Raw genomic sequence first — 17,357 nt, 5'->3', positions numbered from 1 at the left:
CCACCATCCCTCCTCCCTCTTTCCCATCCCTTGGTCTCCTTCCCTTTTGCTATCATTTTCTTTAGCAGTAAATATTCTCCAAGTGCTCTCTAGCTCTAAACATGGCAACGCCCTGCCACCACCTCCCACCTCTTCGGTGCCTCTTTCTTTGTTGTCTTCTTTGGGATGCACCTGTCCACCTCAAAAGGAGAGGGACTTGGGGCCAGGGATTTAGCTCAGTGGTTCGGTGGCCTGCCTTGCAAGCATAAGGACCCAAATTCAATCCCCGGTGCCAAAAAAAAAGGAGAGGGGCTTAAAAATGTTCCCATCTAGAAAACGCCCCGTCACCTACCACTATCATGTGCACCAGATCATGTTTCAACATCTCATCTGCTTCGGGAGGCCTGAACTTAAATTTGTCATTTAAAGTTTTCAAATGTGCCATGCATGGGATAAGAGAAGAAATGGAGAAAGCAGAGTTCAAATTCTACCACTCTGGCTATGAATAATAAATAAATTTTAGTAATATGAGTGCAGCCTGATATTTGGCCAACTTTTTGATAAATGAATTCGTAATCATAGCAACCAGAGTATGTGCTGTGACCCTGAAGACACGCTAAAATTGTATTCTCTTATCTGCACCTTACCACATCCCTGGGGGTATAGACACTGTTTAGCCCATTTTATGGAAAAGGGGAGAAGATAGAGAACGAAGTGACCCAGAGCCTCTGAGAACCAATGCTGAGGTTTTATTCCAGAACCCATGTTCTGAAACCAGTGGTCGAAGAAAGAAGAAAAGCACTACTAAATAAAATCCAAAGGCCCAGCTCGCTCCCTCTTGCTTGCTGCTTCCCAGAGTCTGGTAAGAGCCCTGGTGAGCTAGGAAATGACCAAAGGGATGCTGAGCCCAGAATCCCAGAGGAGCAAACTAGAGACTTCAGTGACCTAGGAATGGAAGGAGCAGCTTCTCAGCTGCTGTTCGCTGTGGTGCCCAGGAGTTGGATGCCTTACGCCAGGGCTCTCAGCCTTGCATACTTGATGTTTTGACCCCAAGGGTCCTGGGTGCTAGAGGCTGCCCCGTGAGTTGCAGAGTGGTTTGCAGCCTCTCTGACCTCCCCTGCTAAATGCCTATTGCAGTCTTCCCTGCAGCCCCACTTCTAACAACCCCAAAACAGCTCTTGACTTTGTCAGCTGCTCCCTGGGGAGCAAGACCCACCCAGTTGAGAACCACAGATTTATACCAAATGTGAGAAAGCCCGGCCCTGGCTGCTCAGAAACCCATGACTTAAAAAGAAGGCACAGGCCCAGAAAGTTGCCTGCTTCACAGTCCATTCCTCCACTCCCACCCTGAACTGGCCCCACCTTCTCCACCCAGCTGCCTCTTGTCATTTGCCCCAGCCACCAAAGCAGCAAATCTCTCTGCCCCTGCAAGCCGCCATGTTACCCAGGCATGTGCAAGGTTTCCCACCAGCCTGTACCTGTGGGTCCTCCCCTGTCCAGCTGTCAGCCCCGCCTCCATGAAGCCATCCCTGGTTACCAGGCCTGTCCACTCCCCTCTGCAGGCTGTGGCAGCCCACCCTGCCCTTCTCTGTGATGTTGCCTGCATCCTAGAGTTTCTGCAGAACAGAGACCCAATCCCTTGATGCTAGGTGTCTAGAGCGTGGTGATGACAGGGACTCTAGGACCTGCGGCCTTCAGCCCTCTCAGGTGTCCAGCCCTTTGTGCCTTCCCTCCTGCCTCCTATGCCATGGCCCACCATCGGCTTCTTGGGATCCTAGGCAGATATATATCCTTAACAATTGCCCTTGACAGTGTGTCCTTGACTTGGTTCTCCCTTCTGCAGGCTCCCTGGCCATGAAGGTCTGCAGGAAGGACTCCTTAGCCATCAAACTCAGCAACAGGCCCTCCAAGCGGGAGCTAGAAGAAAAGAACATCCTACCCAGGCAGACAGATGAGGAGAGGCTGGAGCTGAGGCAGCAGATCGGCACCAAGCTCACCAGGTAGGATGACAGCCCCTCTGCCCCCGTGGAACATGGATTTTAGTAGAAGCATGAAGTCTCCATGCTCAGCTTGTTCCTTGGTGTCTCTTAATAACGTATAGCATTTTTTAAAAATGTAAAACATTCCATTTTATCTTTAGGCCTCTATAGCCCTTCTACTTGCCTCACCAAGTCTTGCAAATTGTACTTGAAATTTAGACAGAGACGGAGAACATTCCAGGAAGAGTTCCTATAAGAGTTCCAGGAAGACCACCTATAGAAACATCATCACCACCCACTAGGATGAAGGACTTACGCATACACATAGGAGTTGGGATTTGGTTAAGCATGAAGCAGTCAAAGAAGCAGACTGCTATGTGCTTTGTTGTTGGCAGTGATGCCTCTTTACTGCTCTGGGGCTCTCTGGCTATCAAGGTCAGTGGCAGGAGAGGACACACCAGCCAGGGAAAGAGAGTCCTTGGTGGCCATAGCCGAGGCCCTAAGACAGCCTGCATCCTTGTTCTCAGTCTACCTCATCTTTGTTCACTCTTTCACTTCCATGGTTTTGTGCCTTGTGGTAAGACCTGTGGCTGCTCCAGCCAGATCACAAGGGCCGTGCCTGGGCAGAGACTGTCAGGAGCATCTGGCAGGGTGACAGGCTGCAGAGTTCAGCTCATCAGGTGGAGAGACCAAGTTGACATCTCACAATTGTCTGTGAGGCAGTGCAGCCACTGGTTCACACCCAGAGGGTTTTAAGGACTGCTCCCCTTAGAATGCAGGGCCAGCTCTGTACTTCCGGCCATTCATTCCTCCTGAAGCCAGGCAGGATGATGGGGACAGTTGAGAGCTGGGATATAGTGACTATGATCAAGAAAGAGCTGTGTTGGAGTCAGAAGCTTGGCTTTTGGCTCCAGTTCCTAAATCATCATCTGCTCTCCCTAGACCTTAATCTAAGTCATCTGGTCACTGTGTGCAAAATGTGCACTTGATTACCACAGCCCTGAGAACAATGCAGAAAGCTGTCATAGAGTTTGCATGTCTGAAGCAGTTAGGCTGTGCTGCTCTCTGGCTGAGAGGCAGCAGTAATGTTCTGGAAATCATAAGCTCCTTGAAAAGCACACAGCCAAGCCTGCAGTCCTCATGGAGTAAGCAAGATAAAAAGACATAATTTTAGCTGACAGTTTTAATAGCATAAGAAAAAAAAATAATGTGCAGTGCTCCAAAAATGATCCCAAAGTGGAGAGAGATGAGGCGGGGAGGAGACCAAATAAAATGGTGTCAATTTCTGCAGAATTCCCCGGTGGTACAGCAGAGTTTCTACCTAAATATTGCAAAGATTACTGTTCTTCCATGGCATTTTCCTGTGGATACTGTTGAGCAGTCTGTCCTCAACCTCAGGTCAGGAAGTCATCTGGACTTTTTTATTAAGCATGATTTTAATCACCCACTGTTAAAAGCATGTGGACTGCCCTGAAGAGAGGAGTCCAGGGTGTTGCAGAGAAGCGGAGTAAACAGGGCCTCCCCTGGGGTATAGGACAAAAGTAGAGCTTCTGTTTAAGTCTAGTTTGTCAAATTCTCTGTAGTTCCATTATGTGCATCTGCATCATGATGTCCATTATAACTGTACGCTACATTAGTGCAGTGGTATTTTATGTTTCTTATAAATAAGTGATATGCGTGGACCTATGGGCTTACATTGGTTGTTCTGGTTTTGATTTTTGGCTCTTGTCTATTTATTCATTTATTTTTGCTTTTTTGAAATAGGCTGTCACTGTGGTAGTCCAGGTTGACCTTGAATTTGCTATATAGCCTGGGCTTGAACTGGTGCTCTTTCCAGCTGCTGGGCTTGCAGGCACGCGCCACGACACCTGGCTCCGTGGACATATGTTGCTGTTGATGTTCTCCAAACGCTTAGGTGTACTGGTCTGAGGGTCGCTTCTCACCTCTGAGTGTAAGGACTTCTCTCCCAGAGACCTCTAATCGGTGGACATGTAGAGACCCTGGTGTAATCCATCACCTCCACTGCAACTCCCCACCACCTACCTACCCATTCAAAATGTGCTGCATTCTCTCTGTATCTCCCTCAGGGCCCTTCAACTTGAACCCTAGGAAGCGCTCAGCCTGACTATGGGATCTTAGCTGTTAAGTGTGCTTTCAGTTCCCTTCATGTACCAAACTTTTTTATTCCCTCTAAGAATGATATGTTCAGTCTGCAGGACTCCATTTTATATGTTTGAAATCTAATTTAACACCAAACTGACAAAACTAGACTTGAAGCCATGCATCTCAAAGCTCGTAGTTAGGATCTGCTCTCAGGGTGGCCTCTTGATCAGCAAGAGAAGAGTGCATTTTGGTCCTTCTCTTTCCATTTCCAGCCTGGGGATTGGAACCACCCAGAAGATGGAGCTCAGGAACTCTGGGGATGGAGTTTTCAGGGACTATCAAGAACTGATTCTGAAACATCCTGTGGAAATTGAGTTGTTCTGTACATCACGGGACTACTTATTCTAAAGGGAAAAAAGCTAAGCCAACACCACATGAAACTTGACTTGTTCACTCAAAATAGTCAAATACGGTCACTCAACAGCCACATACTCAGGGACCCTGCCCCAGGAACAACCAGCTTTCCAGCTCTGGCCAAGAGGTATCCACTGGCCAGGCCTCTCTATCTGTGGGCCTCTCTCTGGGCCCTGTCCAGATCCATCTAGGATGTCTGAGTCATACAGCTGGAAAATCCTGGGAAGAAAAGACAGACGACATCTCACAGGATCTTGCAGGAGCTTGCAGTCTAAATGAAGGAGTAAATAAAGACTTAGACGATCTGCCTTCCTGCCATGCTCTTTCCTTTTCAAAAATCTTTTTTTCTTAAAATATCACCCTCTCACCCAGGGATGACTGGCAGCATCTGTTTTGCAGTTGTGGTTGGCCACAATTTTTTTTAACACCCACCTTACTAGGGGCAGGCAGAGCCCGCGCTTATAATGAACACATCTCTCTGTGTGGACACTCTTCGAAGGCTTGCTGCTTGATAGAAAATTATTGTCCCATAGTTCTAGAGGCTGGAAGTTTGAGGTCAAGTCTTCTTGCTGATTTTCTGGAAACCTTTGACATTCCTTGGCATTATGTGCTGTGTAATCAACAAATGCAGTGAATGTTTAAATGAAAAAAAAGTTTAAACATTACAGTAAAAGATGCAGTGCCATTAACCCCCCTCAAAATACTCACAGTTGCTTCACACACACTCATCCCATCATTCTTGCCCCTTTCTGAAGCAGTTCTGAAAGTCTCCTTTCATGAGTGTCTTTTTATGGCCACCTCAATGTTCTGAATTGTTTCGAAATATTCATGGAAGTTTTTGTCAAATAGAAACATTATGGTGTGTCCTCATCCACCTTATTCACTGGATCTGGCACCATGTGAAAATTACCATGATAGGTAAATATTTTGAATCAATCCAAGCGATCAAGGCAGCCATGACAGTGCAACTAAAGACACTCACAAAAGAGGACTCCAGAACTGCTGCAGAAAAGGGGCAAGAACAATGACATAAGTGTGTTTGAAGTGAGGGTCGGGGCATGGGGGTTGAGAGGAGTTCATGGCAGTGTGTCTTTTACTGTAATAATTTTTTTCTCATTGAGTTTATTGGTACATTTTAGGTATACAGTACAGTTACATTCATTATTGGGATCTTGTACCTTTACATGACAGGTCTTGGTTCTCATTTTTTCTCCTTGTCCCTGCCCTCCCTTCACCTCCTCCTCCCTTCCCTATTTATAAAAACTTTATTTCAATTATGAAACCGAAATGAAACATTTCTGTAATAATTTTTAATCTAAACATTCACCATAGTTTTTTACCTTACTTCATATGTACATTACCCAGTCTCTGCCTTCATTCTCCCTATGTGAGCATCTCTCGGTCCACAGCTCCCCATTTGTATAAGGACAACAGTCATATTGGACAGACCCTGGGGGTGGATGTTTCAGAATCAGTTCTTGACAGTCCCTGAAAACTGCATCCCCAGGCTGTCCTTCAACTTGATGACCTCCATGTAGTCCTTTTCTCCGCATCCTGATGTGCTGGGATTTAAGACTTCAACCTATAAATTTCAACCCATAGCACTTGGGGAAACAAAGTAATTCTGCTTAGAAAATGGCCACAACCTCAAATGCATGAACAGACAGGCACATACTATGGAGAAGTGATCCAGGCATGAGACTTTTAACAGGAAAGTTGGGAACTGGGGTAAAATGAAAAGTCCCTTCAGTAGAGGGGACCATTACTATTCAGCTTCAGAGGTATCATTCAGGAGAAATGAAGGACTAGTTTTGGCAGCTTTTCTGAAGTATCTGAAAGTTTAAAATGATAATTCCAGCCAGGCACGGTGGTACAGTCCTATAATCCCAGCACTTGGGAGGCTAAGGCAGAAAGATTGCTATGAGTTTGAAGCCAGCCTGGGCTACATAGTGAGCTCATGGCCAACCTGAACTATATAACAAGACTTTGTCTCCAAAAAAGCCAAAAACAAGAAGTAAAATGATAATTCCAATTAAAAAAATTTTCCATTACTGTAACAAAATACCTGAAATAATCAACATATAAAGAGGAAAAGGTTTTTGGGCTCATTTTTGGAGGTTTCAATCTATGATCAAGGCAGCACAACTGCCTTGCATGATGGAGCAAAACTGCTGACCTTGTGGCAACTGTAAAACATAAAAGGAGGAAGAGGAAGAAGCTGGAGTCACATTGTCCCCTTCCAGCACAGACCTCCAGCAACCTAAAGACCTCCCTTTGGACCCCACTCTTAAAAGTTCCACTACCTCCCAGTAGTGGCACAGGGATTTCAGGAACATTGATCCTTACCATTGTGATTACATAGACCAAACGATAGATTCATAGACTGAGATGAGTCCAGGGGATGCTGCATTAGTGCTGGGCTTCCTGGTTTCAATCCCAGATGCAGCAGTGTAGTTCATCCCTTTACAGTGTGTTTCCAGAGTCTCTGTGATGTGCTGCCCACGTGATGAGGTAATGAGGCAGGATAGTTAGTGTGGGAATAGAAGCATGAGCACCTGCGTATGTATCTGTGGCAATCTGGAATTAACATCTTTAGGATCCAAATTAGTTTGAACAAACGTATTTGGATGGGTGGGTCCTGAAAACAGTCTACCACTTTCCTAAAGAGAACATTGGTTCCAGCTCACTGTGTTTCGAGAACTTACTCGGGTTGTTCTCAGAATGGAGAACACATGAAGTTGGATACTGATTTATGTGACCACACTGCTTTCTTTTCCTTATTGCTCATGAGCTGGGAAATCGAGAGTTGAGGTTAACACAATTGCTGATGCTGATGGAGTGAAGCTATCTGTAACCATGGAAACCAGCACCAAGCGCCGTATGGTGGCTTTGCTGTAGTTCTCGCTTTTGAAAAGTTGTCCCTCTCCCTCCTCATAGCTTATCATAACCATCATTTAAACCTGCTGTCTTTGTGTTCGCAGAAGGGGGTGGCATATGACATCGGGAACTTGGATAACTAATCCTCTAATCCTCCCCCATGAGACCTAGCACATTAGTTCTCTAAGGATTTAAGGATATGCTAGAAAGAAGCAATATCCTGATTCTGTATTTCACGGTCCTGCATAGTCCAGACTATCATAACTATAAGCAGCATATGGGTTATGTGCTGCCTTAAATCATAATAGAGTATTAAAAGGAGAAAAATGAAGCTGATTTTTATACTCATAGTGCAGGCAATAAAATACAGTATTCCTGACTTCAGACTATGGCTTGTATAGTGTTTGTGGTTTGGGAAAATCTATGCTACATATCTGACGATCCAGCGCCTCCCTGCAAAGTAGCAAAGGACGTGTCCCCCAGGAGCCTAAGGACAAATGCCAAGTATGAGCCGCCATCTCCCCAGGCTAGATAATTTCTCCTGGTGCAAAAACACTGTCTGAAAATAGGGCCAGCAGTCAAAGGTTCTATGAATTCAATTCAACTTGGACTTGATAGTGTCCTTCCATACATGTCACTGTGAACTTACCCCGTGAAACAGAGGAGGCGGGGAGATGGGCTTGCATGAAATTTTGGAGTAACTCCCTTGTCGATCTGGCCTTCGCCATGTTGCTTCTTCCTCTCCTCACTTTGGCTGTGAAGGAGGCATCAGGTGGGACACAGCTTAAAGGGACTGAAGAGGACTAGAAAGAGGGTACTTGGATCTGCCATCTTCAGATCCACACAACCCGGGTGGGAATGGCTCGTATGGAGGGAATTTTTCCTAAGATTACGAGACCTCCCGTGAAAGTGAAAACAGATGCCAGTCATTGAAACACCGTGATGGGAATGAGTCAGGTCAGGCTGAACTCGACTTGAAGGTGGTTTTGAGCTGAGCAGCGTCTCATTACAAACACGTGGACTCTGATTTAGAGAAGCAGAGCTGCTTTCTGATCATTTGACATCTTTCAGAAATTCACTGCACAAAATAGGAAATCCTTTTTGAAAGCCCTAGAGGGAGGCCGGAGTCCTCTGCAAGGTACTCAGATCACTACCAGCCTGAAGGAAAGCTAAAGAAGCCACATGCTCCTGGGCTCTGTTGTCACCGTCAGGGAAAGGTGAGAAAATTCTTCCACTAAGATTTGAGTGCGGTGCTTTGGGAGGAGGTAGAGCACAACTTTACAATCATACACACAGAAGTCTTGGCCCGAGATACAGGTCACACCCTCCCGGAGCCCCCTGGTGAGTGACCATCTCAGATCCCTTGCAGGGATGATTGCAGCATCCTGTCCTCTTAGCCCAACTCCAGCTATGAAGAACTCGAGAAAGACTAAACTCCTGACATCCGAGGTCAGGATGGAGTTCCTGAGCCCTGGCTGCATACGTCTGCACGTGTGTGTGTGTGTGTGTGTGTGTGTGTGTGTGTGTGCGCGTGCGTGTCTGTGTTTGCATCTGTGTGTCTGCCTAGGAGAGGAGTCAGTCTGCAGGCCCCACCCGGATGTCAAGGAACAAAGCCCCATCTTGTGGAGCACTTCCTGTGCTTTGCATCTGGGACGCACAGCTGCATTGGCAGCTGTGCATTTTTCTGTGATTCAGTAAGCATGGTGAACAGAAGAGCAGCCCCTCACCAGCAGGAGCTGAATCAATCTCAGTGTTAAAAACTTGCAAAGGATTCTAGAAAGAAAACAGCCATCCTTTTGGGGTTTGTGGAACTTTTGTTTTTTATTTCACAGCTTTCTTCTTTTATTGTTAGTTTTTATTTTGAGACAAGGTCTTGCTAAGCTTCCCCAACTGGGCTCTGACTCGTGATGCTCCTGCTTCAGCCTCCAGCACAGCTTTTTTAAATGACTGATTATTCCAGCAGCACTTCAAATTGTGGGGCAGGAGGCAGGGAGGACACGCTGGATTCAACCACCCACTAACAGGGAATGGAGCGGCCTTCTGCTCACATTTTCAGGGGCTCCTCTGAAGTTTGATGAAGGGGAGGCTTCAAACTCTGGCCTGTCACTCACAGCCTTCTGTTAGTTCTCAGTGACTTTCTCCAAGTCATTATCAGGCTGACCTGCTATCACCATTTCACTTTTGCGCCTCTTAGCACATGGTGGAAAGGAAGGCTCTGGCTCCCAGACTCTGGCTAAATGAAAGTAAAATCAATGTGTCCACATTTAGAAACAACCTGTCAGGGTGACAGTCCCCAGCAGTGTGTGATGTATGGCTTTAAAGCCCTTTACTGTTGGTTGATAAAACACTTTCCCATCAGTACCTCATCAAATAATCTTCACCATCACCCTGCAAAAAGACTATTAGGACTCTCGCCTGGTAGGCAAGGAAGCAGAGCTAATGATCTTAGAGGCATCAGTGGCCAAGAGAAATACATATTCCAATTCCAAGGTTTTCCTACTTTCTGGGAACTTGCTGAGAAGAATTGTTAGTCACCTTTAGTTTTGTTGTTGTTGTTAGGCAGAGTTTCTCTCCCAGGTACCTGTGGTTTAACTATTTTTCTTTTGTTGTTGTTGTTGTTGTTTGGTTTTGGTACCGGGGATTGAGCTCAGGACCTTGTGCTTGCAAGGCAGGCAGCAGAACCACTGAGCTAAATCCCCAGCCCTCCCAGGTACCTGCGGAATTGTGAAGTTCCAAGTCAGTGGCTCAAGCAAAGTCAGTGGTTCAGGTTTGCAGATGCAAGTATCCTTGGGTGATGAGAGGCCGAGAGAGAAGGCACAGAGCAAATGTTAGAAATGTAGATTCGCAGGCCCTATCCCAGATACCTAATCAAAAAGTCTGAAGGAGAAGCCAGAAATATGCATTTTTAGTACATGTTTGTAGTGCATAATTATTATACTCATAATGGGGACTTGGTACATATACATAATACACTTTAATTCTTTCTTCTTCCCCTTCTCCTACCCCTGTCCCTAGATCCCTTTCCCATTTGCAAAAGAGCTATTCTGATTCACACTAAAGTTCGTTAAAATGTTCACTATGGGAGCTGTAATATGTATATCTTGCTGCCAGGTGGCTCTGAACTACCAGTGGCACATGCATTGCTGTCCCATCAGGTGGCACAAAACAGTCCCTTTGGGTGGTACAAGCCACCATTTACTACCAGTGGTTCCAAGCCAACAGGAATGTGTTAAGCATTGGTCTCCTAGGAAGAATAGTATAAGACTTTGAAGTTGGGTCTGGACTTATAAGCTGTCTGTGCCATTTACTAGCTAGGCTTCTGACAAGTCCCACTTTCCACATCTGTAAGATACACCTCCCACACAAGGTCACCCAGAAAACTAAGACAGTAATTTTCCTAAATGTCGTAGATAATAAGTACTAGTTACTTTCCTGTTGTGAACATGAATGTGAGATTCTTCATAGTCGGAGTGAATAATGCTAGTTGCTGTAACAGGCAAATCCTAAATCCCAGTGTCTTAAGGAAGTAAGGTTTGTTTCTCACTGCAGTTAAGCCTAATGTGGGTCTCTTGGCCTCTACATACCATTTAGCCATGATGTGCTTCTAAAACACATCACTTTGAGATCATGAGGGTAAAGGAAGGGGGCTTTGAGGAGGTCCACACATCACTTCTGTTCTTAAACACACACACCAAAACTAGTCTTATGACTCAAGCTAGCTGCAAGGGAGCCTGAGAAACACAGGCGCATGTGTAGTATTTGATGAGCATCAAGGATCCTTTCCTACATGTGCTTCTCTGCTCCAATTGTCATGAGTTCTCTTTGTTTAATGGTCTTTCCAGTCACGTAAATGGGATTGACAGAGCTAAGAAAGTCTTGATTAAAGGGATTTTCCATGGCAGGCAGGTGAAATGCATGTGGCAGACCTGAGTTGAGTATGTCGTGGGAACTGCAGAGAAGTCAATACTGGGCACAGTGCATGGGTGTCACTAAAGACCTGTATCAGTGAATTTGTCTCTGAGGTCCAGTTTAGTAAGATGATTTGTGGAAATGAGATGATCTCATTTGGAGAAAAATGAGAGCCAAAATAAACATTGTATATAAAGGAAAAAGTACATACAATGATACATCTGGGAAATCCCAAAAAGAAGCAGAAAACCTCAAGCTGAATGAGTTTGTTTTATAGGAGTTTCATTCTGCAGGGAAACCTTGGAACCTTGGCTTCAACCAGATGTATGGAAGGTGCTGATTAAGCACCCACTGTGTGCACAACACTGTACCTACCAGGTGTCATTTACAAGGTAGCTAGGTAATTATTCTTTTCAGATATATAAAGTAGAGCTAATCAATGTATGTTTGTTATTCTGTGATTTAGTCTGGGAAAGAGATGCTAATGGTGAGATTCTGGGAGAAAGCATTGGGTTCTTCCAGTATACATTCTTTTATTCATGAATTTATCTCAGAATGTTTCTCACCCAATTATTTTTCTTTAAAATATTTCTGAAAGAACCTGGGCACAGTGGTGCACACCCGTAATCCCAGCATCCAGAAAGCTGGGCAGAAGTACTGCAAGTTTGAGGCCAGCCTAGGCTACATAGCAAGTTCAAACCTGGCCTGGACTACTTACCAAGGCACTCTCTCAAAAAACAAGCAAAAAAACCTAAAAGAAACACTGAACAATCTACAAATTTGATTCAGAGTTCATTTTCTCTCAAACCTATGCATTCACGTGAACAACTTGAAATCGAGCTGTCAGACTCTTTTATACTGTGTATTCCTTTCCTTCCCTTTAGTCTTTTAACCTACTTATAACCTAGCTCAATCACAGGGTACATTATTTCTATCATATTTTTATCAATGGAATATCTCTCTTGTTACATGTGAACTTACCAAGAGGCAAAGAATCAACTGTGAGTTAAATCATCTTATGAAGCATTAAAGAATGGCCCAAACTTTGGTTGAAAAGCAATTTTGTTATAATGAACATTAGACCTTAATATGGTCTCAGACGTTTTTGTCATTATGAGATTATGCTCATGACTTGGAGGTGACTACTGGTGAATTTCATCAAAAGGTGCCTTCAGGATCTGAAAGTGTAATAGATTAGAGCATTTTATAACTTAAGTGAACACTTATCACTGCTTCTAATGCCTTTTATTTTACAGATAAGGAAACTGAGTCTGTTAATTAAAAGTTACACTACTAGCCAAGCTCACTAGTATTTTCTGCCCAAATTAGGATTTTTAAAACCAAGACTTCTGACTCCAGTTGATGCTAAAAATAAATATTCCTCAAAAAGAGAGAGAAATGCATTCACTTCTCACTAGGAGAAACTGGCCAGTTATTTGCTACAGAGCATAACAAATCACTTTTCTTAGTTGATTTTCTCAATTTGGAAAGAGGAAAATTGATTCCAGAAAGCAAAATAAGTGACTAAAGTGGAAGTTTTGAATTAAATCCTTAAAAAAACATTTTCAATAATCAAAAGGCCCACAAAAGAAAAAAATCCTTGGGTTCTCCCACAGTTATGTTCTTAGACAGGCCTGATTCTCCTCTTTGATCCCACCTAGCTAAAAAAACATTGAAATTAAACTTACAAAGGAGAGCATGTGATTTTTCTGCCTGCAGATTTTCATTCTTTCTCATGGCTGAGCGAGGTCTCACTAGTAATTTTGAAGGACTGAGAATGTAGCTCATACCACCCTGAACACGCCCTATCACATCAGACAATGTAGCTCAGTGGGAAAGCACTTGCCTGGCATGAGCAAGGCTCTGGGTTCCTTCCTCAGCACCACAAAATGATGATGGTGGTGATCACGTAACTCTGAAGACTGAATAGGAACACTGGAGGATTCGTTTGAAAGGGTGGGATATGTTGGAGATTGAACCAGAGCCTTCAGTGAGCTACATCTCCGGCCCTTTTTATTTTTTGAGACAAGGGCTTGCTGAGTTGCCCAGACAAAACTGGAGTTTGTTCTCCGGCCTAGCTTCCTCGAATGCTGGATTTCCAGGCTTCTTTGGCTCTTTGAAGGGCTTCTTGACATGGTAACTTTGTTTGGAGTTGGCCTATTGTAGTGTAGTGATCCTACTTCTTAATTCACGGTGAGGCTTTAACTATTTACATTAAGAATTCTTGCCAGGTATGGTGGTGGCAAAACCCCAGCTCCTCTTCAGGCTGAGGCAAGAGGATCACTAGTTTCAGGCCAGCCTGGGCAACATAATGAGACTCTGCCTCACAAAATAAAAATGGCTAGGAATGTAGTTCAGTGGCAAAGCTCTTACTTACTGTGTGCCAGGCTCTGGGTTCCATCCTCAGTACCAACTGAGTCAGGGTAGGGCTTCTGATTCAATGAGAAAATTGGCATTTCCAGGCTCCAGAGTAATGTTCGTGGCACTGTGCATAGTGCCCTTTCTCCCTTCCTCACCAAATATGGCTTCAGGTTTGATGAGATGTGATCTTTCTGCTGCTCCTGCACAGAACTTGCACATGGCTCTGAATATTTAAATAGAACTGGATTACAACTGAAAATTTGCAGGGAGGTTTTTTTTCACGTGTCCCCGTACATTTTTGTTTACTGGCAAAATACCTCAAATCTCATGCAAAATGCTAATAGGAGTAATTTGTTTTATTTATCTTCATTATGTTCATTTCACTTCTCTTAGAAATGCCAAGATTTTTATAATAGCCTCAAAAATTATATATAGACCTACGTAGTCATTTTCAGAGAGAATATAAGCAGGGAAAACCATCCAAAGATAACAAATGCTGGAAAAACGCTTTTTCTGTAATTCTAAATTCCTTTGAAATATAAGTGAATACATTTCTATTTTAGGAAATGTGATCATGAAAATTTGATGTTCTGTGCCCATTGAATCATTAAAACAACAGTTTTTTTTTTCCAAAATGGGCAGCTGTTTTAGTTCCTTTGAAAGGAATTAAGCAGACAAATAAGTGGCGGGTACTGAAAGGTGATCAGTGTAGTGAAAAGAGCTTTCACCTAGTATGAATCCAAGGCTTCTTTTGCTCATCTTATTTTGCGTATCTTCATGTTGTGACTTATCAAGTGTCTTCTTAGAAGTGGCTTCTTACATCTTCCTATGTGTTAAAATGATCTTGCGAGGTGCTGCCCTCCCCAGATTTGATTGAACCAACGACCCCGTCACCTGCATGTTCTGACCGGTGTCCCTGACCAATGCCCACTCCCAGGGAAGCTGCCATTGTAGTCTTATTTATGGAAACCAGTGGCAGCTGCTCCCTGAAGCCCGTCATGTCAGCGTGGCCCATCTCTGAAGCACCTGCCCTGCCCACCTGTCCCTGCTCACTCTGGCTTGGAGCTCAGTCCGGTTGCCCTGTCTTCACAACCCTTAATCAGTGGAGCCAGGAGGGACCATAGCCTGTGAAATCTGAATCTCATTGCTCGTGTGGAAAATCAGGTGCTTCCTAGAAGGCTGTAAATGCATGAACTTCATCCAAACAAAAAGAAAATAAGCCTGTTCACTCAAAACAAAACAAAACCAACAACAACAAAAAACTGTATAATGTCAGTTTTGTTACCTAAGAAATTAGTGAAAATGTATCATAAATTCACACCTAGGTGTTAGGTGTCTAATTTGTTATTAATATAATGAATTTTTAAATTTATAAAACTGGGTGGGATGTTTTTTGAACATTAAAATTCTCCCTTTCTATGGTTTACAAACTGCCTGTTAGACAAGAAAAGTAGATTTTTAGGGCATCAGATCTGTCCTGTGTGTCAGTCATTCTCATGCTGAGGTAATAGCAAAGCCCAAGACTCTGTTAGAGAAATAAATCCTCCTTGTAAGGCTGGTGAATAGAAGGTATGAGTGTTTCCAGCAGTCCAAAGAGGAACTCCGGCTGCAGCCCTCCTCCGGCTGCAGCGGCCCTCAGAAATCTCATCCTCTAGTGGCTAAAGCAAAACCAACGGACAGAGGCTAGCCGTCACAGGGGAGGGCAGAAAAGGCACTCAGTTACTGAAACAGATGCCAAACAACAAAAAGCCAGCACATGAAGGATGTGGCATCTTCCAGGCATTTTATTCATGATGATAATGAAGAAAAAGAAGAGAGTAAGTTAAGCTTTCCATCTATATTGCCATCCATGGTCCACGGTGGTTGTTAAAGATTTTCGTGACTGATTTTGGACAAACAGTTTTGTTGTTTGTAACATGTTGGCCATCCTCGGTGTTTTGTTTTGTTTTGTTTTGTTTTTCAGGCTAATGTGAAGGACCCAGCAGGTTACATGTTTCTGATCAGGACTAAGAACTACCTAGCATGGTTACTTTAAAAAGTCATCCGTTTCATTTTGCATTGAGGAAACAAAATCATTTGCATCTACTGAGCTGTCAGTATTTGTGGTTCCACTCAACTGGCTCATACGTCAAAGAGACAGAATTTCCAGGCTTTGGTGACCCTCTGACGGGGACCCACAAACTAAAGCCTATGGGCAGACCAAGGCCTCCACCAGTGTTATCAATAAAGTTTTATTGGAACACAGCCACATTCATTTCTACTCTATCTGTGGCAGCTTTCATACGCTCATTGCTCATAAGGCCTGAAATATTCATTGTCTGACCCTTTGAGGAAGAAAGAGATGACACATTTAAGGAAGTAGACTAAGGATCCTGAGAGGAAACGTCCTTGCTTTTGAGTGTTGATACTGGATCCATTAAGGAAGTGTATCTGCTTCAAATATCTCCACTAGAGGGGGAAATTATATTTATCTTCACAACACACATGGTTTTTGAGTGTGTGTGTGTGTGTGTGTGTGTGTGTGTGTGTGTGTGTGTGTGTGTTTATCTCTCTGGTCATAAAAGTTATTCCATTTACCTTGACTTAGTCCAGATCTGCCTGTGGAGCATAATAGAGCATTCTCATTATGCTGTTAAAAACAGTCCAGTTTTTTAAATTTAATTTATTTCCTAACTAGAAAAGCTACTTTGGGACAATGAGGTGCCACCAAAAGCAGCTGAGCTCAGCTAGGAAGGCTGGGATTTGCAGATGGACAGGAAAGAGAATCTGTCTTGGCAGATGTGTGTGTGACCCTTAAGAAAGGAGGGCACAGACTGTGCCAGGCAGGCCCAGCTTGAAATTTAATATCAACAGGAGTGCAAGGGTCATCTCGGTTTTATAGCTGAAGCCAGGCAAATTCCAGTCTGTCCCAGAAGAGGTGGGGCTGCAGGGTACAACACCACTGAGGAAAAGTCAAACACTTGCTGGACACAGACTCCCCCTTCAGGAGGGGCGACAGGTAAATTGGGGCCACACAGGTCTGAAGAGATACTGTACTGACATTTCTGCACCAATTTTCAAGGCATGGAATATGTTTAGGGCGTGTAACACTGCGGAAATGAGAGCTGACAAAACCTCTACAGGTTTCTTGCAGGAAGAAACTATTTTTATATTTTACACTCACACACTTGTGTATCAGACACCCTGAGGAATGCCTGTGGTTCGTTGCCTCTGTCCCAGGCCCCGTATGGTCCCAGTGAATGGTGGCCAGCTGAAAAGGGTGGCTTTCAGATGCTGTGTGGCCAAGTCTGCTGTGTGCAGGGTTTTGCTTGTCTACATGCTCAGCGTCAGGTGACCCCTTCTTAGAGACACATCAGCAAGTGGACCATGGGGGTCTCTCCACAGACACCATCCCAGGCCCCTCAGGAAGGAGGTGTTGCTTCATGAACACCCCTCAGGAGGTGGTTTGGCTGCTTCGCGGGAGGGAAGTCACAATCACAGGGTTATTAATGGAATCGCCTGAGTTTTCCTCACTCCTACTGGGGTGTTTCAGCGTGGAGAAGCTGCAGCCTGTCTGTCGCTGTGGTCTTTGGTTTCCATCTGGCCTCCCCTGTCGGGCCACATGGGACGGGAAGGAAGGAGCATGTGGTGTATGATTGTGCTGCATTCGATGACCAGGATGAGAGGGGATAAAAGCTGTAAGAGAGGGAATAGCATGGGGACTGGTATCTACCTGGCTGACAGTTCTGTGGTGAA

At 44.4% G+C, this 17,357-nt stretch overlaps 1 protein-coding gene across 6 annotated transcripts in view; it reads left to right on the top strand.

The window, feature by feature from the left end:
- The window catches only part of Phactr1 (phosphatase and actin regulator 1), a 514,585-nt gene that overhangs the window by 468,054 nt on the left and 29,174 nt on the right, over positions 1–17,357 (top strand). For all 6 annotated transcript variants that reach the window (XM_010622877.3, XM_010622876.3, XM_010622879.3 and 3 more), the window contains one exon: positions 1,823–1,979. In XM_010622877.3, the coding sequence (XP_010621179.1) occupies positions 1,823–1,979 (157 nt within the window). The remainder of the gene's footprint in view (positions 1–1,822; positions 1,980–17,357) is intronic.

The sequence above is a fragment of the Fukomys damarensis genome, unplaced genomic scaffold, assembly GCF_012274545.1.
Source record: "Fukomys damarensis isolate Sample0158 unplaced genomic scaffold, DMR_v1.0_HiC HiC_scaffold_10, whole genome shotgun sequence".
Taxonomy (NCBI): Eukaryota; Metazoa; Chordata; class Mammalia; order Rodentia; family Bathyergidae; genus Fukomys; species Fukomys damarensis.
This window is presented reverse-complemented; position numbering and strand designations above follow the sequence as displayed.